At 36.3% G+C, this 26996-nt stretch overlaps 1 protein-coding gene across 1 annotated transcript in view; it reads right to left on the bottom strand.

The window, feature by feature from the left end:
* Window positions 1-3411: 3411 nt before the first annotated feature.
* The window catches only part of LOC105251561 (receptor-type tyrosine-protein phosphatase kappa), a 64222-nt gene continuing 40637 nt past the window's right edge, over window positions 3412-26996 (bottom strand). The window contains exons 3-14 of the mRNA XM_011258454.3: window positions 13550-13674; window positions 9963-10050; window positions 9403-9479; window positions 8942-9076; window positions 8580-8720; window positions 6160-6320; window positions 5936-6071; window positions 5408-5657; window positions 5251-5327; window positions 4617-4856; window positions 4103-4447; window positions 3412-3564 (exon numbers count right to left, since the gene is read on the bottom strand). Coding sequence (XP_011256756.1) covers window positions 3484-3564; window positions 4103-4447; window positions 4617-4856; window positions 5251-5327; window positions 5408-5657; window positions 5936-6071; window positions 6160-6320; window positions 8580-8720; window positions 8942-9076; window positions 9403-9479; window positions 9963-10050; window positions 13550-13674 — 1856 coding nt within the window. The 3' untranslated portion in view covers window positions 3412-3483. The remainder of the gene's footprint in view (window positions 3565-4102; window positions 4448-4616; window positions 4857-5250; window positions 5328-5407; window positions 5658-5935; window positions 6072-6159; window positions 6321-8579; window positions 8721-8941; window positions 9077-9402; window positions 9480-9962; window positions 10051-13549; window positions 13675-26996) is intronic.

The following is a 26996-nucleotide window of genomic DNA, read 5'->3' as shown; positions in this document are numbered from 1 at the left end:
AATTTTTTAATGAATGATTTTTTATATTTCTCTTATTAATGTGTGATTATAAATACATTCTTCAAGCAAACAAACAATTCGTGAAAAGTGTTAAAGAGCATCTTAAAAATTGTATTAAAATTTTTAAAAGATCGCGAAAATAAATGAAATGTAAAGTGAATTTTTTGTTTAAGATATTGTGTGTTTTAAATATTAATAATAGTAAAAATTATTAAAAACTCAAATAAGAAAAATGTGTATAATATTTTGTTAAAGTATTTATATTCGATGTTTTACAAACATCTAATCACTCGTATGTAATATTCGGTATACAATACTAAAAGGATTAAAGCGAAATACAATTAACGCATTATTTGCGTATCCATCTTTCTCACGATACAAGCACGAGAATTGACGCCGTCGCAGAGAGAATCTCGCCCACGGGCAGGTCGACGTGCGTTATAAAGGGACACACTTTGTCCGTTTCTGGCTAACAACCGATCGGCAGTCGACCTTAGAACCGAGGGTGAAATTTTCCGGCTTGACGGTCTCCTCGACGGAGATTTTTCCGAGTCGCTTTTTAACGCGAAACGGTGTTGACCGAGGCGATATAATCTCGTAGAGATCGCTGGTGCGCTCTTGGACGTCTTCGCCTTTGGAACTGTTGATCCTCTGATCGATCGGAATAGCAATGTCCATCTCAGCGTAATGATTCTGGCTAGGCTTCCTTGGCTGTTCCGTCTCCGATATTAGTTCATCGACTTTTCTGTCTATCTCTTCTGACGGGGTGTTGAAGACGTCTGAGGAGCAGCTCTTCGAGTCGCAAATTAGATCGGGATAGTCGTCGGTCTCTTCAATTTCGAACGGCAAATCCTTCGTAGATGCCAAAGAGATAGCTCGAGCTTCCGGTTTTTGAGGCTTCTCTTCATCAGCGTAATCCAATGATAGGCATCTCTTCTCGAACAGAGCTGGCCCGGATGATTTTCGATCGACTTTCGTCTCGCTATTCGATTGATTTTCCTTGCCTTCTTTATTCTCGCGATTCGACGTAACTTTGTTCTCGTCCGTGGTCTCCAGCGAATTGATCATTTTTGATGGTCGTCGTACGCTATTCTCTCGTTCCACCGAGAGACAGAATTCCTTGTCCGTCAGCAAAATGCGCTTCGGCATTTGTACTGGCTTTTGATCAAGATCCAGATCCTTCTCCCAGGACGGAGTCTTCAGCAAACTCTTCACTTTGCGCAATTCTGTTAATAGATCCATGGTCTCCTGTGATGGTTCGTGAAAGATCCGTCTCTTCGGTCGTCTGATGGATGCGTTCGTGTCTGATTCGTGATCACTAGGATGATCGATCTCTTCCTGCTTTCTCAGAATAGCTCTCACCGTACCTTCTTGACTTGAATTTTGTTTCTCCTCGGCAGTTCCGATCGTATTTGTGTCAGCTGCTGCAACATCCTCCGTGGTAGCCACGCTTTTGAAGATTATGTCGGATTCTGCTGGTAGCAGATTCAGCCTGTGTCGACTCAATGCGCCCTGAGCAGCTCGAGTACGTCGCTTAAAAGCCGCGTAACTTTCCATAGGTATCTCCTGCAACTTGAATTTGTCCTGTAGCTGCTTGAACGTTTCCTTCGTATACTCGTTCCGATGAGTCGCCAGCGAGTCCTCCGACGAAATCTCCCGCGTTCTCCCGATGTCATCGGTTATAGTCCGTGAGGCAGTGACAAATGAAAGAGCGTCCTTTGCCAGAAGATTATCCGAGGAGATGCCTCGTCTCTCGAATTGATTGTACTTGATCGATCTGTGTGTATTCTCGATCCGTCTATCCTCGATGTTTGATCTCCTGGTTTTCGTCGGGGAGGAGATTCCTCTCTCCAAAATATTGTTTTCAAACTCACGATCGGGAGAGACGCTCGAAATAGGCCTCTTCGTGGGCGAATTCGGCGTGCTGTCGTCGCTACGAACAACCTCGCATGAACCCTGAAAAATCTTGCGACGAGTCGGGGCCGATTCCTTCTTCATTCGCTGCATTCTTCGCGGCGAATTGCTCCAACTATTGGCATCGCTCGACGAATTCAGACACGTGATAGACGAAGATATGATCTCTTCACTGGTAGTCACTCGGCATTTTAATAACTCGGCGGTCACGCTAGTCGGTCGATTTTCCAATTCCGGCCTCGCCATTTGTTCGCTACTATTTTCTGTTGGTAACGAGCTCGGGCCTGAATCCGGTACGTTGTTGAGAAATGAGCCGCGTAATGAATTCTTTACCGGAACGGTGGATTCTAAGTCCTCTGTCTCGAAGGAGTACATCTTTAGTAGAAACTCTTTACCTGAACGTCTTCTCTCGTGAGTCGCCGAAGTCTCTAAAGGCTTGCATTGTACCTCTTCTGAATGAGAGGTAACGAGTATCTTTTGAATAGTATTCTCGATGTTTTCCTTAGTAGCGATCATCTTCTCGGTATCGTGCTTTCTAACGTCGTTCATCTTGGCGTGATTTCTCACTATGTCGTTCGTCTTCCTCTCATTTCTGATCTCATTTTTGCGTTCATTACGCGGCGTCTCGAAGATAAATTTGTCCACGGTCTTGGATGAACCAATCTTCTCTAAGAACGGTCTTTCGACGGCCCTGCTGGGCCCGATCTTCTCCAAGTAAGGTTTACCAATAATTCTTGGCGTCAGCTTCGCCAGGAATGGCCGGTCTTCCGTTTTGGAGATGCCGATCTTCCACAAGAACGGTCTCTTCTTGTCTTTGTCCTTGTCCTTGTCCTTGAGAGTCTCGAACGAGCGATCGCTCAACCGATCGTTGCTGTAGTTGGAGGAATTGTCGCTGCTCTTGGAGCGGGCTCTCTTGTTACGCGATGTATATGGCGTGAGCGGCGTCCTAGGAGTTTTCGGGGTGAGAGACGGACTTGGTTCCACATTCGGGCAGGTTTCGTCCAACAGCTCCATCGCGGCCTTCAGATCCATGCAAGCCCGCCGGGGAACAGGCGCCACTGACTTCGGCAATTCGCCCTCGATGCTGCTGTTCCTCGTCGAATTGAGATCCGGTCTGCCACCGTCGATGTGCGAATACAAGGGATACGAGCTCCGGTCGCCCATCGGCCCTGGCGATGTGTCCGTCGTCGAATAATCTTCCAGGTACCAGGGCGTAACGCCGAGGTCGTCCGGCCTCGCGGCAGGACTCTGCGGTGCTGTCGTGCCCTTGCTGACGGCGCCCTTGCCGCCGATCTTCTGCTCCTGCTCCTGGCTCTCGGTGCCGCTCGACGATGGTATCGTTCCATCGCTGATCGATACCTCGTTTGACGTGCGACTGAGAAGCGGTCTACGATAAGTGGAGCAGGTAGCGAAGTGCGGCGGCGCCGGCCTCGCTGTCTCGATGACGACGCGACCTTGAGCGCAGGGCACGATCGGTTCCCCGTCCACCGGTGCCTCCTCCGGAGTCAGCGGCAGCGCTGCTCCCCGACCGAATTCGATGAACCATAGCTCGTCCCTCAACTCGCTTTCTCACTTCTTCTCATTCATATCTTTGTTCAAATAGTGCAGCACGTAGTGCAGGACCAGATCGTAACAGTACTTGTATTCCGTCTAGAAATAAATGTTACGGATATTCCTTTAGTTCTAATATATACAGCAGTATATCTTACTTTTATATATATATATATATATATATATATATATATATATATATATAATTTGTTATTATATTAAACGATATTAGAGACTTGTACATTAATCATAGTAAAGTCAATATACAATTTTATTTTATATAAGCTCAAATCTTTAGCGAAAAAATAAAAATTTAAACCTATAAATAATTATTAGAAATGGTGTGCTTCTTATTAGATAGTATAATTTGATAATATTATTTTAATTTTTTTCAAATTGGTTTCTTATAATAATGGATCTAAGAAATATTAATCTCCAAAACCGACAAATCGTGAATTATAAAAATATAATAATATTTATAGAGAAAAAATAGAGACGGCACAGATTTGGAAATTTAAATTAAACAAATCAAATTAAGTTAGAAAGAGATATTGAGCTGTTATCTAAATTAGATGAAGAAAAAATATACATTAAATATATATTGTAATTTCATTATGGTTTAGAAAAAAGTACATACCATATTTTCTATAAGCTGAGGTCTATGTCTACGCACAGTTTTGACAGCCTGGAAAATGTCAACCTCGCCAACCTGAATAACCTGTTCTATGCACGCGTTAGCGGCACAATAGACTCCACAACGGCTCCTGCCATCGGGCGATACCACAGCTACCGGTCCATAGTCCGTTCGTTGCCTCCATCTCTCGACCATATTCATGAGTTCCACTAAACTATTTGTGGAGGTGGGCACTTTGTGGCCCATTGGCCAACAGGTCAGTTGGAACAATTGTACGGTCTTTGGCGGCGCTTTCACCCCCGCCATAAGTTCCGTCAACGAGACGATCTTCTTGTTTATCCTAAAAACCTGAGATAGTTTGTTGATAATTTATAAGTAGGAAAATTTTTCATTTCTCCTAATATTTGTCAAATTTTTTCATTTGTGAAAAATTTCAAAAATAAAGCCAAAATGTTGGAATTATTTGGTATTTTCAGAGTTTTGATGATTGAAGAAAGAATCGGAGATTAAGTTTTACCCAGGTTTTTATGTTGATATAATGATTATGGCTGATGTGGTCGATCGTAAATACGGGCCCATATTTCTTGGAATGCCTTCCTTCTGGCCAAAAGCTGGGAAAATTTGTGGATCCCTGAGGCGGCACGCACAGCACTACTACTGCCGCGCACTCGTAATCGTAAACCAAAGACCAAAATTCGCCGCACGTGTGTCGAAGGGGCCATTCCGTTACGATATATTCCCTCGGTTTCGTGTAGCCCTGCGTGGTATAGCAAGAGTAGATGAGTGTTTTTGGAGAGAACTTGGCAATGCACAATTGCCAAATGGATCGCAAGAAATATCGTATATATAATATCGTGTATATAATATATATCGCAGAGTTCTCTATCTATATATTCTAGAGCTTTAGCAATTATTGATTACTGAACGGATTATTGCTATTCGCGATATTAATATAAATGAAAGCCTGGTTTATATTTATATTAATAATAGATAATTGTTTGCAGTAAATAATATAATTGTCACCACGAAATCTTGTTATGATATTTTATTAAAAGCTTTATCTCGATTAAAAATGCACCTTTTTTCAACGCGAAATAAATTGTAAAGATTCGTGACCAATGGAGAGATTTATATATATTTTACTGACTTACATCAACAAAGACGGCATTTATATAATCCGTGAAACTGTTGCCCTGGAAGCTGGTCAGATACGGTCGAAAATTGTCCGCTATAAGTAAAAAAGAGGGAAATTATTTTGGTCGAGAGAAGAAGCCATTTTTTCGCGACTGCTGGCCGCGTAAAACTCACGTGGAACTACTAGAACGTCTCTATTTTTCTCTCTGTTATCGGCCCTGTGTCCACCGGCGCAATCGCCAATGGTAAAGCGCGGTGTCTGTTTACAAATCTGCTGGTACTCTCGTTGATACTCGTTCATCTTGGTTATAGAGTTCTTTATGCTCTTCTGCTTCAAACGCTGCGACAGTTCCGCCACGGGAAACCACGACACACCGCACACAACAAATTCCTCGAGCGTATCATAAATGAATTTGTACTGTTCCTGTGCACAATGTAAACTGAGATATAAGTTAGCACTATCAAAGCAATATACATCATATATATTATTATTAGTCAATTTCCGAAAAACAAAGTAATTAAAATTAGAAGAGAAATTAATGATAAAATTTATTTATTGATAATTATCAAGGTGCTTCGTTAAAAATAAGATGTATTCGCGTTATACATGAATTTTTAAAATTTTTTTAAACTTTTCGAAATATGAAGACTTTCGGTTTACACAATAACTTTCGTGATATTGAGCAAAAGCTGGTATTGTACCAAATTTTCTATGAGTCCTCTCCTGCTCTGCCTTAATTTCTTCAAATAACCAAACACGTCGAACGCATCCTCCTCTTCGGCCAGTTCCATGTTCGCGTCGATCGCTAAATATACCCCCGAACGTCCGCCACCATCACTTTGTACATTACAAACAAACAAATTTATTATTTCATTCGTGCGCCGCTTGCTTTTTCGAATAATAAACATTTAAATCGCGCCCTTACTTGCAATGAACAACCATAGGTCCGGATTCATTCTTTATGGTTGAGCCCACAACGGCTCGGACACGCCGTCTAAATTCCAGCACCGCGTTACCGAAGGGACACGTGTGCGAGTGCCACTCTGTGTAGTGAAATTGCAACAATGTTCTTTCTTCCGTAATTTCCTGCGAAAACATGTTCACATAACACAAATTACGATTCATTTTTATTATAATTTTGATAAAAATTATTTTTATTCATTTATTTATTCATTATTAATTATTCAATCATTTTTTTCATTTTCATGAAATTAAATTGAAATCATTTGTATTTCATTTCCGTCCTATTTCACACGCATATAGATACCTATATCTAATTATAATTTATTTATTTACTTATAATCTACTTTATCACAAGTTATAATTGAAATATATATGTGAGATCGAACTGAAATATATGATCAAAAAAAGGTTGAAAGAATCGTCGCTCGACAAATTGACGAAACGATGTATATACTTTTCGAAATCTGCGTCATTGGAAAATTACTTTTCCGAAGATCAAGATTTTCCTCTTGATTGTTATCCCGACATGCTATGTTTAAGCTCGACAGTCGCATCTTGTTCGCGTCGCTCTCGGCGTCGCATGTTGAGACATTATATAACGCCTCAGCTAGCAGCTCTTTGCTACTTCCGGAATGAGATTACTTCTCTCTCTTTCCTCTTTCTTTATATTAAATTTCCGAGTCTGTGAATTTCAAGAATAATCTTTCTGTAGTAATAATCGGTCTGTCGTTTGATAGACATCGTCGCGCATCGTTACCGGTTAGTTTTGTACGGGGATCATTAGTTAATATTCTTACGTCATAAAGTGCTGAACGCGAGACAGGCGACGAACTTTAATGAGGTGTCACTTGTCTCGTGACGTGAGATCGCTCTTGTCTAGTTATGACTCTTCTCAATGATGATATGTTGCGAATAAGCGGGCTTATAGCTATTTTAGACCTTTGAAAAATCAAACGATGATGAGAAAATTCGCCACTATTTTGAGAAAAAATATATTAATATACAAATTCAAGGTATAATTTGATAGATGATAATATGTAAACGAAAGTTTAATCGATGCTCTTTAATGTTTATCGATTTCAATCTACTTAATTATATCTTTAATCGTCTTTAAACACTTTTCGCATATTCAATTTTCCTATTTATAGATAAATAAAAGATTTGTATACCAAAAAATAAGAAATGCGTGCGAATGAAATCACAAAATAAATTTATTAAAAACATTTTAATATTGAAATGTTTTTAAAAACATTTTCTTTGATGCGACACGAGAGACTACGAAGTCCAAGGATTAGAGACACGGTCGGAAATATTAACGCGAAAGGAAAGAGAGTACAGCTTTAAAACATCTGCAAAAAATATTTTCAAATAACAGAAAAAAAAGTTGAACGAGAAAAGGAGTAGATAAGTAACGATGCCGGAAGTGGAATTAGATCACAAAGCACGGGACGGCTTGAAAGAGCTTTAAAAAGTCCCCGCAATTGTCGTTTCTCGTTTTCCTCTCTCGTGGATAGAAGCACAATTAAATTAGCCTCCGGAGTAAAAAACTCTGTAAACGAATTTATCGTATCGACCGTATCGTATAAGCTCGTACATTTCTCATTCAGGCAACGCCCTGAAATGACGACGATCTCTGCCTATACACAGTTAATTTCGCCCACAACGCTTTCGGCAAGTTTGTTTCTTTCGTCCTCGTTCTTCTCCGGCGACAATCTGGCGATCTCCCTACTTCGGGACAAGTTTTGCATCCGGAATTCGCTGCCGAGTCCAATGCTGTACTGTCCAGTTGTATAGAGAGAGTTTTACACTCGCGAGTTTTTGGCGAATGTTCCGCGAAACTTTTTCGGTCAATAAAAAGGGGAAGAATCCCTAACGAATTCTCGTGCGACCGCGGATTATCCGGATAATCTTTGTTGATGTGGCGCGCGCTCCTGCAGACCCTCGTGATTTATTCACCATATACGAATATATCCGGATATTTAGAATCGTGTCGCGATGGATTAGCATCGTCATCTCGTCAACGATGACAAAATAACAGAGCACGTGTATCGTGAGTTTTTTTCAATTTGTACACAAATTTGGTACACATTCATACACGACTGGTATGAATGTCTGAATGTTTTGTCGTTCGTTGAATTGCCGATCGATTTCCATCACGCGTATTTGCCTTCTTTCTCGTCTAAATATTGAATTTATTTACGTATTTGCGTATCCGCACGCGTTATATTCTGTTGCTGCGTATGTCAAAAGTTATTAATACGAACGAAGGCTTGTATGCCGGGAAATAAATACTCTTTTTAATTTTATCCCCTTTTACGCTTGATATCATATCCGATAATGTAAAACGCAAAAATTGCGTGCGGCAATGATAAGTGGACTCACGTTATTCTCGTTCTTCTTGTAGAGCTTTATCGTCCTTATATGGAAATTGGCGAGTTCTTCCTCTTTTAGCACCGAAACACCAATACCGCCGTATTCCTCGTCTTTGTCCTTACTCGCAGGCCAATATTGCACGCACATTACCTGCGACAGAGAATTGCACTTGTGAAAAAGGTTACGAGCGGCAATTTACAGAATTTATACAATGGACTTTAAGTTTAATGCTAGCATGAAGACAATGTCAGTTTCTCGCAGTAAAACAGCAGGGCTTCTCCTGCGCGCTGAAATAACTTTAATCGACTATATTTCCAAGTTTCGCATTCTGTCTATTCGCAAGAATTTCATGTTACACTAGGTCTCTTTACCTTGATAAAGTCAAAGGTCTTCGTCAGCATAACGATGCAGGAGGCCTGCTCTTGCCAGACCATCCGCCAGAATTCCGTCACTGTATTCTCTATGGGTCCCTGAGTGACGATGTAAGCGTTCGGTTTCAGTATACTCTGAAATGCAACGTCAATATCGACATACTGCAATTCAACGCCTGCCACATTATTAATATACGCCTAAGCCTTGCTTGCGGATGGATAATCAGCTTGTAAGAAGGAGAGAGAGAGAGAGAGAAAGATATATATATATATATAGAGAGAGAGAGAGAGAGTGAGAGAGAGAGAGACGCGAATCCAAATCTGCCAAATCCCCGTCTTTCCCATGAGAAAAGACATGATTTCGTTGCAACATTGGATCACGTAAATTGAGAGCGCGCTTAATTTCTCTCCTCGAGAATTAATACTCGCATGCTTATTATCGAATATCGTGATATACTCACATCTACATAGGATGCATTAACGTAATCGGAATCAGGCTCGCCCTCTATCGTCTCCAATACTACCCTATTATAGTCGTCTATAAAAAGAAACGGAGAAATATATTTTAGAGCTCTCTTAGATGGCGAGGCCACCTTCTTATTCTAGAACGAAAATAAATTCTCGTTAAAGGAACAGTCGTGCCGGCAATTGCAACCGTCTTGTAACCATAATTTGTTTCCTGTTCCTCCTTGCGCGAGAAAGTTAATTAACGAAAATCCAGAAGCTACCGTGAAACAGTTACTATTAATGCAATGATAATTATTTCTTTCTACCAGATGCATGTGATAAAATCATATTCAACACAAATTTTACAATTTTATTAGAGACACACGCTATTACAATCGTATTCGCTTGTCCACGAATAATTACAAGAGCTCGTTATGCAGCTTTTCATCGTTTTGAATCGACGTTTTATTTCATCGCGTCTGCAAATTGTGCGTGCAATCAACGTGATTCACTTCCGGAGGCGGAAACGGTAATATTCGCGGTGACGTAATAAGAGGCTCGATTGATGACTTACACGGAATACACTTTTGATTCTGATTTTTTGCCTTGTTCGCGGGCTTTGTGGCGTGTCTGCATGAATGCGTTTCCACCTTCGTCGCTGTCTGCAACATAAAAGTACAAATATGAAATTTCTTTATTTATAAATATGAATTTATTTGCACATTTGCATGTTCGCACGCATTATTCTATTGTTGCGTATATCAACAATTATAAAATATTATTAAATATAACAAATAATAACAATAATAAAGAAATTTTAATTGTAATTATGGCGAAAAGAAAATCCAAATGAAAATAATAAAATTATAGAAATTTAACGACATGAAATTGTTTATCATGATATGTAATCGATTATATATTTTACGTCGAATATTATTACTCGCGCTAAAGGAAATAATCACGAGTATTACATTTTTTATCATCGATATTCTTGGCTATGTTATAATTAAACCATTGAATCGTTGAATCACTGTATCACGCGTCAATAACGTGAATACGCGGATGTTGAATAAATCGAATGTTATAGAGCATTTGGAAAATCAAAGAAACTTTGTCAGTAAATGTATGAAATATTGTACAAAAGAAGAGAAGGAGAGAGGAGTATTAAATATTTTTTTTCCGTGCTTTAATAACTTATTCTCGTGATAAAATCGACAGTTAATTATAGACGAAACTTTGATTACAAATATGCTTAAGATAAAAAGAGAAAATATTCTTTTGAAAGTTTCACAATATCCGTATCGGGGAAAAAGTTCTTAGCCTATAACGTGATAACGCGCAAAACTCGTACACTTCTTCACTTAATGAATACAGATGATGGATTCAATTTTCCGTAGAAAACGCGTCGAAAAAAAATTTTAAAATACGCTCTCGCGTTGATTTAATTGGAATCGCGTGAATAAACGTTAGCAGATGGCGCATATTTTTGGCGTGGTGAGCAGCTGCGAATATTTGCATGATGTATACACCATTGCGATATACAGTGGAAGTTTTCAGTAGCCAGAAAGTAATTTTCTTTGGCGATCATCCGACGTCTAAGACGCGGTAAATGAGAAAAATCACGCGACAGCCGCACGTGTCTCATTATTTGTCGCTTAAATTCACCGAGCTCGTCCAAGCGACGGTCCTCTTTAAATTGTATCGTCGCCGACAGGTATGGACGATTTTCCGATCAATTTTATTTCCGGTTGCCGAATATTTCGGACTTTACATGTTGATTGGACGCGAATACATTTTCATTATTACCATCACTATTAACAACTCTCCGCTGCTGAAAATTTAATTAATTCATGCGACGCATAAATGCGCAGCTCCCGGAAGTTTTTCGAATTCTACGCACCGCTTTCATGAATACGTATGACGCTTTATCCGCCAGTATTTGTCGAACATCGGGAACTTTTATTTCCGATAATGCTGGGCGAGTTTAATTTAAAAATCACGCCCAGATGGTTTTCGCGTCGCTGCGTCGCGCGGGCCGGATTAAAATTCAACGGCTGCCATTCCCACCCTTGCCTTCGTCCCACCCTCTTTATTTTCATCATTCCCCGCCTGTTCTCGTTCTCTTATCGTTATCCACAGATAGTTCACCAGATCTATTCCTTGTTGGCGAAACAAAAAAGAATGCGGAGAAGAACGAGTTCCTTTTTTCGGCGAGATGCAAAATTTCTCGGAAGCAGAAACCGCCGAAAATTGATGTCGTGTAAAAAAAAAATAGATAGATCTTCGTATCCTCAGCGATTAGAAAAAATCCGTGCGCTGCGAGGACATCGAATATCCCTGAGATAATCTCCGTTGGCGTATAAACGACACTCGAGGGTCGCATCGTCGTGCATACCGTACGAGAGCGGGGTTAAGAGCTTTCTCGTGTCGATGGTGAACGCCCGGAAAAAAAGCCGTTCGATTTTGCCGTGTTTAGGAAACGCTTATCACGTGTCAGGCGGATCTTTCACAGAGGCGCTTCACTAGCAGATGATATACCTTGGAAAAGACTCCTCGTCCCTTTCGATATCGTATCGCAAAAGCTACGATATGAACCGAGCTCGTTATCGGAACGCTTTAAAAAAAAAATTATTAAATATAAAATATCTTTGAATCCACCTGATCTCTTTCCTCGCGTCGCGAAGATGTGAAAGATGGAATGGTCTTGCAAAGGCCTCGCGTCCAACGGTAACATAAATTTCTCAAAAGTAAAACTGCATACACGGGGAACAAGTACTTTCTTACTACAAAGGACGTAGATCGATTTTACGCTTCGAGAAGGAGGGATGTGAGAGCAACTCGATGAAATATGTAAATATTCGCTTGAGACCTCTCGTCTTTTCTGAAACAGCAACGCAGGGTAGAACGTGTTGTGGCTGAGATATGAAGCGAAGAATGGAGATCAGACGGATGTATGTCGCTTTTCCAAGGCATTGCAGTTAAGAATTCAATTGTGTTTCGTCGTCCGCATGGGGCTTTATTTTATTTCGCGTGCACACAAACATACACGCGCACAACACCTTATATACATGCTACTTGCATAATAATGGTGGCAAGGAATGTTTATAATAGAAAGTTGCGCTAGGAAAATTTTGACGATGGCACTGCGATAAAATACATGTTCCATCAACTTGAAATGTCTAATGAAAAAAATTCCGTTTGTGCTTTAAACGCGAATAAAATCAATAGTTAAAAAGAAAATTAAAAGATGCTTCTCTGATAATTTTTAAAAAGGGATCTCCACATTAAAAAGACCAAAAAATAATATACTTTAATTTATACAATCTCTAAAGAATATTAAAATTGCAGAAGGAAAATTAAAATTTTGACGTTTATATTTCAATCAGGCCAAATGTTTTAGGATTAACGTTAACTTATCAAATTCAGAGACGCAAATTCACAATATTCTTGCGATAGAGCGGCTTATAATCGTCAGCTTTGAATATCTACTTGAAATTGCCGGAATAAAGCATGCATATCTTCGTGTACCGCGGAATTCGCGTCTCGAATCGGGCGACGGTCTAATGAGAAACCGATAGTAGTGAATTTCGATTTCTCTCGACCTACTGAGAGGGAGTCGCTTTGTCTCTTGGCTGTCTATCTATCCTATCAAGCACTGATATCTGCTTGATGCATGCTTGCACGTACATACGTATGCAGAATCGACTGTGACACGTATTTCCGCATGCATCTATATTAATGTGCAGATAAACTTATTCCGACATATAACATGATCTACTGATCAGTGTTTACCTTTGATATTTGTACGAAAATTACAAGTGATTAAAGTGCTATTACAAAATAATTGCGTATTATCGCACTACAAAAGAGCGTTGTCGGGAAAGAGTGACATTTTTTTAATTCACAACTACACGGACACGTCTCTTTTAAATATTAATTGTACGCTGTCTGAGAAACGAGTAGAATTAAATTAGTAAAGTATAAAATGTAATTATAAAATACTATAAAATGTAATTATTGTTAATTGTCATTGTCGGTAATCGAAGTATTGAAGTGAAGAGTAGCCGTAAAAGTTGTCGAAGCGGAAAGTCGAGCTCGACCTTTCCAAAAGGTGACCAAAGTTAAATGAGTAGACGGGAAATGGGATTTACGAGGTCTCACCTGAAACTCAACTCGGTATAGAACCGGGAATTTTCGGCGCAACTCGCAGAGTTTCGGAAACTGCGAGAGCTCAATCGGTGCTGTTGGCAATGTGGTGCTTAATTTACTGCTTCCCAATTCTTCCGCTGAAAACATATAAAGGCGAAAAAAGATTAATAAGATTAAGGAATAGATAATAAGATAATTTAAGACAAGTTTTTGCAACGAGTTAAAAATAATATAATTTTAAATCATATAATAATATAATTTTAAATCAATTGGGATTAATATTTTAATATTTCGCAAATTAAAGTAGATATTTTTACTTTCATTTTATGTACATAAAAGAGTGAAGATTTTGTAAAACATAAACACACTGTAAAGTAAAGTTACTTAATATTCACAAACGCTATTCTCTTCTTATTGCATTAAAAGAGCTTTGAAGAAAGTTCAAATTTCGTTCTGTGTAATATTGAAAAACAATACGATATTTTTTAAATAAAGTCTTTGAAATTGAATTAAAAGTTACTATCATATATGAATAAATAAAGCTAACTAAATACAATTTTCATGTACAAAATCCTTCTTAAACGCATATGTATAAATAATCACAAAATTTTTGTAGAATTATTTTAGATATTCTTTTTACATCAAATTTTTTACATCATTGCATATGTTCATTTAATTCGTATAATTTTGTTCATTTAAAAAGGATATAAATAATATTTCACAATAATTATCAACATTTTTAAAATCCCAACTTTTATAATGTCTCTCTCTCTCTTTCTCTCTTTTTTTATACACATACACACACACATATATATGTCAAAAAATGTTTCTAAATTATCTCATAATTATAATATTATATGCGAATAATAATAGAGTAAGATTCATGGCAAAAATTCTGTCATACATTATGTTGCAATGTTATGCACAACGTATCATAGATTGAACTACATGTTATGGAAAAAGAATCGTGAAGGCAAATTGAACATTTCTTTGGAAAGCTGTTTTGTTTGCTCGCTGCTAAAATTTCTCTCTCGCAGAGACAGAATCTCTCTCGAGAGTGGAAAGATGAGTGGAAAACCCAAGATACGAGAGACAAACGTGGGAGTGAGACAAACCGCTACTTCATTCGATGAAAATTTGCAGCTGCTTGTCGTTCTCAGCACTTCCCACATACATACGTATGCATTCTCTCGAGACATGTACATTCACATGCAGTCGCTGCAAAATGTATTGTATATGCGTATGCGTGCATGTAAGCATACTTATTATCGTTGAAAATTATTAATTCGTTAAGAAGAGCTTTAAGGCAAGAGATCTAAATTGCCTTAATTGGTTGAATATAGCTGATATCAGCGCAATAGTTTTTTGACAGTCTCATAAAAGGGCATATTCTTTAATATTATACTAATTTATGTATCATACTAATATTAAAATACTAAAATTATTGTTACAAAATTTGCTCCAATCTGTAATATAAAATTCAATAATATAAAATCGACTGCATGATCAATGCATGTATAATGTTTGACATGGATTATTTTAAAGACATTAAAAATCAGCGATTTTTTTCAATTTTTTTCAGTATTATTCATTTTGAATATATAAGCATAATAAAACTATAGATTTTGTTTATATCTAAAGGGATAAACAGAATAATAAAAAATCAATTATTTTTATAGAATGTACAACCGTTACAAAAAATTGAAAAAAAATTTATGAAAAAATGAGACTTTGTAAAGATATTTAAGCAGCTAAACTTACTAATTAATCGTTATATTCATACTTCACGCATGTTATATTTATACTTCAGAGCTACATACACAGAGTATACAGCTTGTAACTGACATTTAAATGTAAACACGATTTATGCAGAATTTCGAGAAATTTCAATCACTCGTAATGCTATGCTTGATGGACAGATATGAGTGGAAATTGAATTGATTAAAAATATGACAGATGCGCCATTCAATAACATCTATAATATGTATAACGAAAAACATGTCGACTATTGTAAAAAACGTTAAAGACGTAATTTTATAAATTATCCATGCACGCACTTGGACATGTGAATAAAACAATACTTTTGATCAAAGTAAATCGTGCAGTAAATAAACAGAATATAAACCTATTATTTTAATTATTTTATGATTTTGTTTATTTTGCGGATATTATTTGATATATTATTTGATATTATTCTGTACGCGTTCTTACGTTTCTAATAAGATTTAAGTGAATCTTAATATAATGTCCAATTTTGCGAATTAGACCTTCTAATTATCCAAGCATGTGCATATGAATACAAAGCTGTCTACATACGACAGCCTCATTATCCTTTGTCTCTTCAGAATACAAGAAACTATACTTAGCATATGTAGCAACACAACTGCTTCTATTTTACATCAACTTATGTGTCATCCTAAAATTATATGAAGATATATGTTGATATCATATTTTTGGCAAAATATAATCATTTTTAATAATAATATTTTCTTAATTAATAAATCTTTTAAGCAAAAACATGATAATTTAAAATTAATATATAATTTGTGTGTTTTATATTATTTATATTAAATATTTTTAAAGTTATAATAATCAATATATTATATTATATTAATTTTAATCAAATTTATAGCGAGAAAATACAAAACAAATAAATTATTTTCGTCTTTGCTAAATTTAATTTCTGTCCAAAATACATAAAATATTGCCGAATTTTTCGAACATTCCCCGAAAAGTTGCGCTAACATAATCAATTTAAAAAATGCACAAATTTTATTTTCTATTTGTCGTTTTCCGTCAAAATAACGCGTTACATTGAGAAATCAGCATTGAATATTACGTTCTATCAAACTTCGGCATGTCGAAGCATGAAGTGCGCATATTGGGTGGGTGGTTGTTTATCGGTTCGAATTTATCTCGACGGGATACATCTATTATTAGACCGATGCGTGTACATGTATAACGCACCAAATCAGGTTTGCTACCGCGCGCGAAATCTTGATTAGACGTATCGAATACATTGTTAGGAATGGAGACACATGAGATATATATAACACACTTATGTAGAGAAAAATATCAAAACAAAATTGATGTATTGAATAATATAAACTCTGAAATTTTTCCAAAAAGAATTTGAATTTATTTAAAAGTTTATATAAGAATTTATTTAGAAGTTTATAGAAGTTTATATAAGATTATAAGTTTCATGTAATTGTGTTCATTATTTTATCTATTTGTAAGAACGCAATTTATGAAATTGTCATAAACAACTGCATCATCCAAAAGATATACGTAAAGAATTAAATGAATAAAGAATAAAGAATCGAAACAATTAAAAGAACGTGCGCAAAGGGTGCGAAAAATGAACTGTTTGACATTCATAAACATCGCAGTCAATGACCGTGTTTTGCAAGAAGTAGAGTTTACTAAACTCATTAATCTCTTTCTCTTTTCTCTGACTCTCAAGGAGCAGAAAGCGATCTCTCACAGGCCGAACTTAAATATTTCTTTGAAGCTCCACATCCATCGATACAAAGAACAGACATCCTCGTTTAAATGCGGCCAAAAGTCGCGGATACTTTGAAGTTTGATTGAGTAGAGACGAGGATCCCAGCATGATGAAAGTCGTCTCGACACGCTCAACCATTCCGCGATAAGGTGACCTTCGACATACACGTGTAAGCAGCACCAGAGAGCTAATTAGATCTTTCCCTATCTTTTCTATCGTCGCGTATCTTCCTTTTTCTCGTCGAGCCGTCGCCGATATTGTCTATAATTGCCCCTCTTGGCTTGGTTCTTCTCAAACCTCAAGAGCTCTCGTAGCGATCGTGAGATATTCTACCTTATATTTATCCCCTTTCTATCGCTATTTGAAGAATCTTTCTTTTTGAATAAATCTCTTCACGAAAAATCGTTATATTCCGCTTCAATTCCAAAACAAAGTAATATATTTACTATGTTTTTAATTTTAAAGTCGCGTAATTTTTACAAAAAAACAGAGGGAGAGAGATTTAATATAAAGTTATTTAACAACTCACATGTTAAAGAAATGTAAAAAATATATATAAATCAGATTCTTATTAGAAGAAAAGCAAGCAAAAGCAATTCATAGCTCTCAAAACAAGATAATATTTCATTGATATAGATGATCCTGAAGTTAAAGGTATTTTCGAGACACATTTCCTGAGATGACATTGGGTTAAAATAGCAAAATATGTAAAGTATCGAGCCATTTTTAGAAATAACATTGGACCGTTCGGCAGTAAAACATTTTTTTACGCGAGAGTACGTATACATCGTGGAACTGAGCGTGTTAGCATTTAAAAAAAGCCACTTTCGTATCTGGCCACATTAAGCATTGTATTTTTAGTCTCCAGACACATTCTCTTCGACCCGACGCCAATCTGGGTGATTTCACCCTTCGACCGATCGCTTCGAGGACTTGCATTCTTCGAGACAGCCGCAATGAATTCCAGCCGAGCGATCCGATCGCTGTCGAAAGGGTTTCGCAGTGATTACACAGAGTGATTGACCACAAAGGGTAACTCGACCCTCTTCTTAGTATTGACACGTGTCGTAGGGAACTTTCCCGATCTCTTCGAGATCGTTCATTCGCGTCGAGCATGTATTTTCTCAAAGAATTAAGCATATATTTGTTTACCGCCTCTGTTTATCGAGTTGATCTAATCGTACTTTATTCGCGAGTGTCATCAATTTCGCGAGAGATCTCAGTCGATATGTTTTCATCTTTCGCTCTCGCTCGTTTGTCGTAAATTCTTGCACCCAAAGTGCTTTTCTACCGATGCGAACAGAGAAAAGTAATCGGGTAATGCATCAGGCCGACAAATAGGGGCTGTAAGAAACGTCCCGCGAGCAACTCGCACGGTAAATATACTGTTAAATTAGGCGTATCAAATTGGATCTTAGGAATCTAGATATCAGGCTGCCATTTAGTCAAATCCCATTGACTTCGAAAAATCTGTTCGTAGTCGTGCACTCAGTTGTAATGAAAGAAATTTATTTTTCTATTTATGTAAATATCAAGTAAATATTAAGTAAATATTTTTCTATTTATATAAATATTAAGTTACATATAATAATTAAATAACATTAGTATGATTTAATATTAATATTATTAAATATTATTTAATATTATAGTCTAATATTAAATTAAATATTAATATAAATGTAAAGTAAGCTTCAATTTGTTCAAATTTTTCTATATCTATGATATATCTATTAAAATTTAAATATATAAATTTTCTGTTTTAAAATTTGTATTATTTAAATTTAAATATATTTCACAAGAAAGGAAGATATATAGAGAAAATCTCTCAGAGTATCTTAAGTTGAATGGAAAAGCTCTCTTTGTTGCTTGCGGTTACCGAAGTCAAATTTACGAAAATTTCTTCTTTTACAAAAATTATCTTTTACAAAAATTTCTTTTTCTGAATTGATTTGCGGATTTTAATTAAATATTTCAATCAAAAGATTCTAGCACGAACCGTTTCGTTCGTTTGAAGGCGAGGCTGATATTTTTCGTTCACAGTTGGGAAGCTCCAACTGCGCGTTATATCCAGCCCACACATTTACGTTCTGTCGTAAATTCTAACTAAACCCATGTAATTTTTTAACCGGGTAACCCCAACTGCGGCGGTTAATTAACGAGAAACCTGATCCGTGCGCGTTATCTAATGCGAGCCCTGCAGCAATCGTTATTGTCTTGCGCTGATCGATTGGAGGTTTCAAGCCACCTAGAGGAAATTATGATACAATGGCGATTCATTATGACATTGACCATGTCAGCAATTAGCGCGAATCGTTATTCTGTCACGCGCGTTACATCGCCATTATCGTCTCCCCTGATATAGTTTATATATTTCGTGTCTTGTGTCAACATATTATGCAGAATAACACGTGACATAAAAAACGTAACCACTGCCGCCAAATGTCATAAGCAGGATCATGTTAATTTTATGACTATGTGACTGCACGTCGTGCATTAATTTTCTGTCACCAGGGGAGAGACGAGAGATGTCGTCTGTGATAATTACCAACAGTTTATAACTGAAGTTTCTCATTAATTCCGCGCAATTTAATTTTCCTTTAATTAAAGGCAGCATATTATACGTAATTAATATAAAAGATATGTATAATTTCTTCTCTCTCTGAAATGTTACAAAGAACACGAGAATATACTGAAACGAATAAATATTATAGAGGATGAGAATTTTGAAAAATTGAAATAAAAAAAAATATTTTCAGACTTTTGTAACTTTTGACCAATCGAATAAGACGTTATAATTTTTTGTAATATTTTTCGACAATATAGAGACAAAAAGTTCTAGCTGCGTCCTACATGTATGGTTCTATCTAAAATTCCAGTCAATTTACGCTTCCTATTTATAGAATGAAATTGATGATTCGATACAAATTAAGATGCTTTGATTTGATGAATTCAAAAAATTGATAACACGAATGTATGCTACTGATTGCGAGACTCTTTTTACCACGTAGAGATAGCTTTTATTTTAATACGTCGTTATATGTGTGTGTGGGGTGGAAGAAGAATCCTCTAATCTAATTGGAATTATTAAAGGATACGATTCTACGAGAGCTGTACACATTTGATTAATTCATATCCCAGTCTTTTTGCAAATTAGTCGCTATTGAATATGTGTTATTATTATAAAGAGAACGTGAGGCAACGCAATGATCGAGTCTGTTATCAAGGGATCTAAGAAACTCCCTCGATCTAAGAAGAGGGGGAGGTGAAAGATCACCAGAACCATGTAAGATTAACTATGTTGCGCTATTTTCTTCCCAGATAGTTTTAATCGATTCTGCCCTTGCCACAACTCTCCAGGTAGCACTTTATTGACGTAAGGGCCAGAAATACACACGATGAGAGATTTCAGTATCGTCGATATTTTCGTAAAGGAAAACGACGAACGCTACCAATTTTCCTCGCACTGTGACAATCGGTACAAGGAGAACGAAGCAATTTGATCGATTCGTTTCGAGTATACATCTTTGCTTCCTCGAAATTCTGTTTTTCTTTACTCCCAGAAGAACGGAAAGGACGTAGTATTTCGTGTTATACTACGCGAAATTGCTTCGCGTTGGGCGTCCCACACACATTACTTATTGCGAATAACGTCATAAAAATAAATTATTACGCTTGTGCTCCGTTTGTGTACACGCTGAATACATTCGAATTCAAAAGTCTACTCCGTATATTGCAATAGAACTCTATTATTCGGGTTAATCGGGCAATAAAATGTATTCAGATAATCGATCTTGCTGGAAATCGAACTACTATGTCTCTCCCTTTCTTGTAGAATATAAAGGTTTATCATATAATACGTTCTGTTTCTGACAATGTTTGACGGCCTGACAAAACAAAAATTATAATTTCCTTTTTCATCTTCCATTTTATCTCTTCAGTATCTGTCTGAGAGTTTACATATCTTTTTTTAATATAGTTATATTCAATATACAGTTGTTTTTTTACTGTGTTTCATACGATCCATTTTTAAAATAAGTAGCACGCATGTAATTTAAAATATAGACATATACGTGACCGAGATAATATTATTATCTTCAGAAAAAAAACATATTTTCTGTTTCCTTAATTCTTCTTCATTTCTGGTGTAACACACTGTAATCGTTTCACTACTTTAGCTATACATATATAACACTTAGGTACACGCTTAAACGTATAAACTGACATATATATACAATGTTTATTTTCGTTTCTTCGGATTATCAAACGTTCGAAGCTATGTTCGAATAAATGAACGTTTTCATCCTCACGCGATCCCAACGTGCCTCTTTTTAATTCCGGAATGAATTGTGAATCGAGTGTGAATGTCAGATCGTGTAAGGTGCATCTGGATTAGGCATGGCGTATGTGTGACGCACCCTCGATTTACGGTTTACGTAAGCAGCTGCATTTGCTTGATTTTGTCATTAGAACGTTGATTACGCGGCAAAGCGTGTTATTCTGCATCGCGAGATTTAGGGTGGGAACGACGAGTTATGCCGTCGAGAAGAATTGGCGAACCATCAGCTGATCGCATTTGACATCGATTCTTATTTCTATTCACATCGCAGATTTACGATTGCGACCTGATTTTCGTTCGTGCATCGAGTGCGACGTAAACGAACCGAGAACGAGATTCCATGCGCATGTACATGTAAGTATGTATACATTCATATGTATATACATGTGAGTGGGCGGTGAAAGTATTGCCAGATCAACCGATTGGCACGCGTTCGAGGACCGGCGAGATCAAGTTAATATTGTGCATTTGTTCAAGGGTCGCTCGTGTTCCGATTTGCGTAATGGAAAGTCGCGAACGTAATGTACTTTGCGTTGGCGTCGATTTTCGATGAATATTAGGTCGATTATATCACCGGAGAGCTTACGATACATTAGATAAATTATTCGTACGCTAAATTAATATATCGCGATATAAATATCTCATAAATACAAAAAGTGTTAAATTATAAAAAGAAACACGAATAAAACTTTAATCTCGATCACAAGATAGAAGTGCTCGTAATTATATTTTTGCATTTTTAATTATAATTACATTTTTACTCCTCTTTCTCTCTCTTTCTTTCTCTTTTTTTCTGGGAATTTTTCTGCGTATAAAATATCTAGATTCATTTTTAATGCATTAAAAAATATACGCTTGAAAAAATAATAGATTAAAATTCGAGATATATTTGTGTTGCAACGGAAAAATAAATATTTAAATATTTTGAAAAGCAACGTGTGTAAAAAAATTTTCAATATATTAATAATTTAAAATGATACTCTCGTAAAAATTGTCTCACGTGATTTTTCGTGAGATTGCGAATAAACTTCTCGATTCATTGTTGTTTCGTATTATCGGCAAAATCTATCGCAAAATTTAAAATTCCACCTACGTCAAACTTTTTAATCTTTCAAGGAAGTTAAAGAAAGAAGAAGTTGCGATACTATATCTGCCATAAATTATAGATGTATCTCATATATCATGAAATATCGTCGTGAATTAGATGACATTTTACGGATTTCCATAAAATTGATTCAACTCTTGGCTCAAATAAAGTGTTGCCCTTCGCTCTTCTATTACTTTTTAAGATACGTTTCTTCGAAAACTCATAAATTTACAATGTAATCTATGTAATTGCCTCGCATATAACAATCATTCGCCATATAAATATCTCATAAATCATTAGTTACTGCTCTTGTGGAAGTTTCGCAGTAAACTAACCACCGAGAAGTTTCTGAGTGTGAGGTATTAGGTGACCAAAGTCGCATATAGAGCGACATGTATATCCGTAATAATAACATTCAGACCGTTTCCAGGTTTGCAAATATAAAATACAATTACAATGAAATATCGTGGCGCAGAAATATCGTTCGTAGCTTTCAAATTAATTTAATTAATTTTATTGCAAACGAGTGTGGTCGATGGATATCGTCTGCATTAAGTATACGTTATAAATATTAATAACTAACACATTTTACAATTCCTATCTTCAAATTAATGTATATATATATATATATATATATATATATCAGCAATAATTATATTATTTAAATTGTATATCATTCTCGCTTCTGTTTTTCCTGACCTCTCGTGTAAAAGCTTTTATAGTTGAAAATAATGTCCGTGTATACATCTAGCTAAATTTATTTTCATACCCGTTCTATTACTGCATCTAATACTGCATCTCTTTCGGATATACTACATAAAACGACATTTATGAAACCAGAAATAGCCCAATTAACATTTTATTAACATTTTACATGCTCGAACACAATATTTATGAGATATGTCGCGACATAAATATATTTCCATCTTATAAACTCACACATGCAAAATATTCCACAGATTATTGTCATCAAGGATCATCATAAATCATACAGTCAACATCGGTCAACATTCGTTCTCCTGGGTAATCAAAACTTTGATATCAGTTCAAGATGAATTCATCTAACTTAGTTTCATTATCGTTTTATTTTACCAATATACATGAAACGGAAATAAAATAGTCTTATACGGGTTTTAACAAATTAACACAAATTGGAGCGGTATAAAAGAATAAAAAAATTTAAAAAATGAAAAAAAAACGAAGTACGCAATAGCCGTTATTTTGTATCGTTGTTCGGCGCAGTATCGATAGTTATCCAATTTTGCATCATTGCTCGCCAATTTCGGCAATATTTTTCGAAAGCCAAACTTGATGAGCGGGGATTAATGGCGTATCAAAATAAGGCCAGCGTTTTTCATCGAATTGCCAATAAAAAGAGTCAAGTTTTTTGGCGTGTCCCAACGCAATCAATCCCGTAAATACATATCGGTGAACGTAACGGCATGGCGACGATATCGATTGGATCGGACGGACATATCCGCGACGAGCGGAAGCTTTGCTGCCGTTGGCAGGCCGTTGCCTAATCACTTTGACTTGTCGGAACATAATGAAGCGCGAACTATCATGATCGCGAAGCCAGATTGTCATATCTCGCAAACTGAAATCTTGTAAGATTTGAATTATAATTCCGCTATCGCGTTACGAGCATCCATAGATTAAACAAGAGAACAAATACATTTAAAATAGATTATAATCCCAATAAAATAGAAAAAAGCTTTAAAAGCAAAATGATAAAAGATTCAATAAGCTGAAATAATAAAAAAAATTATATAAATATTTTTATAGGTTTCAACTATGTTTTATAATTGAAATTGTTTTATAATTGTTTCTGTGTTGTTATAATTTTTTGCTTCTATAATTTTAATAATAAACATCTAATAAAAGCCAAATTAAAAATTTATTTTGCATTTAATGTGATGCATTTTTTATAAAGTTAGGCAAGTTACTTTATATTCATTTTCTCGTTATTAGAATTTGTTTATACTGTAAAAAATTATGTATAGCGATATAAAAAATTAAAGTTGAAGACTAAATCATTGCCATAAAATTATCATTACGGATAATTCTCAATTACGAAAGAGATTAACGTAAAGCAATTGGTAATGTTCGCGGCTGTATACGAGAAATACATGTACATACAAAAAAGAACGGTAAATAGCGGAATTATAAATTAAGTTGTTAATATGCGCATTTCATAATCCGCGTGATACTTATGTCAGCGAAATTCTCCGTATCGTACACGTGTTGTTGTTAACGCACGTTGTTAATGATGAGTTAAGCGGAACGTCGAGAGCAAATTTAAGCACTGGCAGCGCAAACATTTGCGGTAATGAGTTCGTGAAAATTTCAGTTCAAAATTCCACAAGCGAGAGGAGCCGGGATCCGCCGGAAGCGGAGTCTCGAGAAAGCTGCGACAAAGTCCGCGACATCTCGACCCACTTTTAATACGACGTATATTCTTTGTAACGTTCTTTATTCTTGGAAGAAGAATCTGGTTTCTCGAATAAATAGTCAAGTCACTCTCGACGACAATTACGTACATTAGGATAAAAGAATAGTAAATTATTCGCGCGAAGATCGAACGATAAATTACAATTAAGATCCGCGCGATCGCACAATTACACGGACACTAATGTATTGTAGAAATTGCATAAAAATGTATTTTCGTCTTTTATTCAGCAATTTTCATTCGATGCAAATTAGGTTCTGTTTCAACACTGCGATTCAAGAGCGAAAAAAGAATGGCGAGATAAAAATCTATTATATAAAACGAATTCTATTATATAAAATTAAAATAGGACCCCAGTCTTCAATTCATTATGTATGCTGAATTACTTATTTATTTATTTAATTTGTTTTTACAATTACGATCTCAAACAAAAATTCATGGTGTTTACACTTTTAATTTACACTTTATTCGATGCGCAAGAATTTTTAAAGTACAAATTATTCTTTAATTTATTTCTTTAATTGTAACTCGAATGCCATCTAATAAATATATAGTCTAAAATCGTAAATAAATCATAGAAAGCTAAAACAAAGTCTCAGAGTTTAACAACAAGATAGTTAACAAACGGCAGGAGTAATGCATTAACGGAAACAGAGGAGAAGATAACGTATATAGTTCGACTCGGAGACTAAATCGAGTCACTGGGCGAAAACAAATCGGCGAAGTTGTCGGATTCAGTCGGTCGGTGAGGAACGATAACGCCACCTCGGGGTGGATATTCTCCTTCGCTTTGTCGTGGTCGAATTATGGAAAAGAATCCGAAACTAAGGATAGAAGGCTGATTTTCTTTAAGATCACCCCATTCCCCGTCTGCTCGGTCTCTTTTTCTCGCGGCGAGGAGAATCGGCGAGCAAAAAAAGAGGACTCGTTGTGCGCTCAACTCTGAAAGGAGAGATAGATAGATCCTGCTCTCTCCTCTATTATTCCTCCGGTTCATTTGTACTCCAGCGGAATCCCTCGTTTGCCAGGCGACAGCAAGACGGCGAACGTTCCTTGTCCGGGAAACAGTTAACGGGCTAAATCTTGCTTTCAAGTCGGTGACAAATGATATCGAGATATTAATTGCTGCTCAAAAGAAGCACGTGTTGTCTTATCTTTAAACATTAACGCGTATCGCAAGAATATGTTTATCCGCGACCAAAGTAAGTTGGCGGCAATCATTCGCTTCTTTATGCGTATATTCTCGTGTATGCTTGTTATATGTGGAAAAAAAAGTGTCAAAGGGAGGCGAGTCACATAAATAGAGACGCATCGCTTGGTATTTTTTTTCATTTTGATGCATTACTCTCTCGAGAATCTGGAGGATTGATAACGCCCCGCGGAATTGTCGTTAGAAAAATTTACCGCGAGTCGTTACGTGATTTAATTTTTTTATTCTGGTATTTTTTTTTCTCCTTATCTCGCGGACAATTTGAACGCTCTCGTCGTTTATAAATGGATCTGTGAAATTTTAATTGTACGCCACGGTCTCCTTGGAGAGACGTTTACCTAATCGATACGTTGAAACTTCTCAAGGAACGATGCGATGAGAGAATGTGATTATTATTATCCAAAGGTATTTAATATCGACATAGAGCCGTTTAGCAAGTATTGCAGGCTAGCGATGATTAATGAGCCTAACTAAATTAAATTCGCGATGTAGAAATACGTATCATACATACAAAAAGCAATTATGATGAGTGACACGATGATCAGATGCATATTTTGTCTCGAAATTCTTGCGCAATATTGCAACGACTTTATACACGACTTCCGCGAATTTCAAAGAGAGGGATAAAGGAAGAGAAATGAAACTATGATATTAAACATGTAAGTTTGCGCGACTCAATATCTTTTACACAACTCTGTATATTCAACGCATATTATGGTCGAATATAAAGAGAGCACAGAATGTTCAAAAAAACACGAAAAAATGATGTCGAGGGATTTATTAAATTCCTACTCTCTGTATTATACGGTATCGTACATGTGTGCGCATTTAATAATAATAGCAAAAGTTACGATGAATTTTTTAACTCT

Source organism: Camponotus floridanus, unplaced genomic scaffold (assembly GCF_003227725.1).
Source record: "Camponotus floridanus strain SB8 unplaced genomic scaffold, Cflo_v7.5 scaffold7, whole genome shotgun sequence".
NCBI lineage: Eukaryota > Metazoa > Arthropoda > Insecta > Hymenoptera > Formicidae > Camponotus > Camponotus floridanus.
This window is presented reverse-complemented; position numbering and strand designations above follow the sequence as displayed.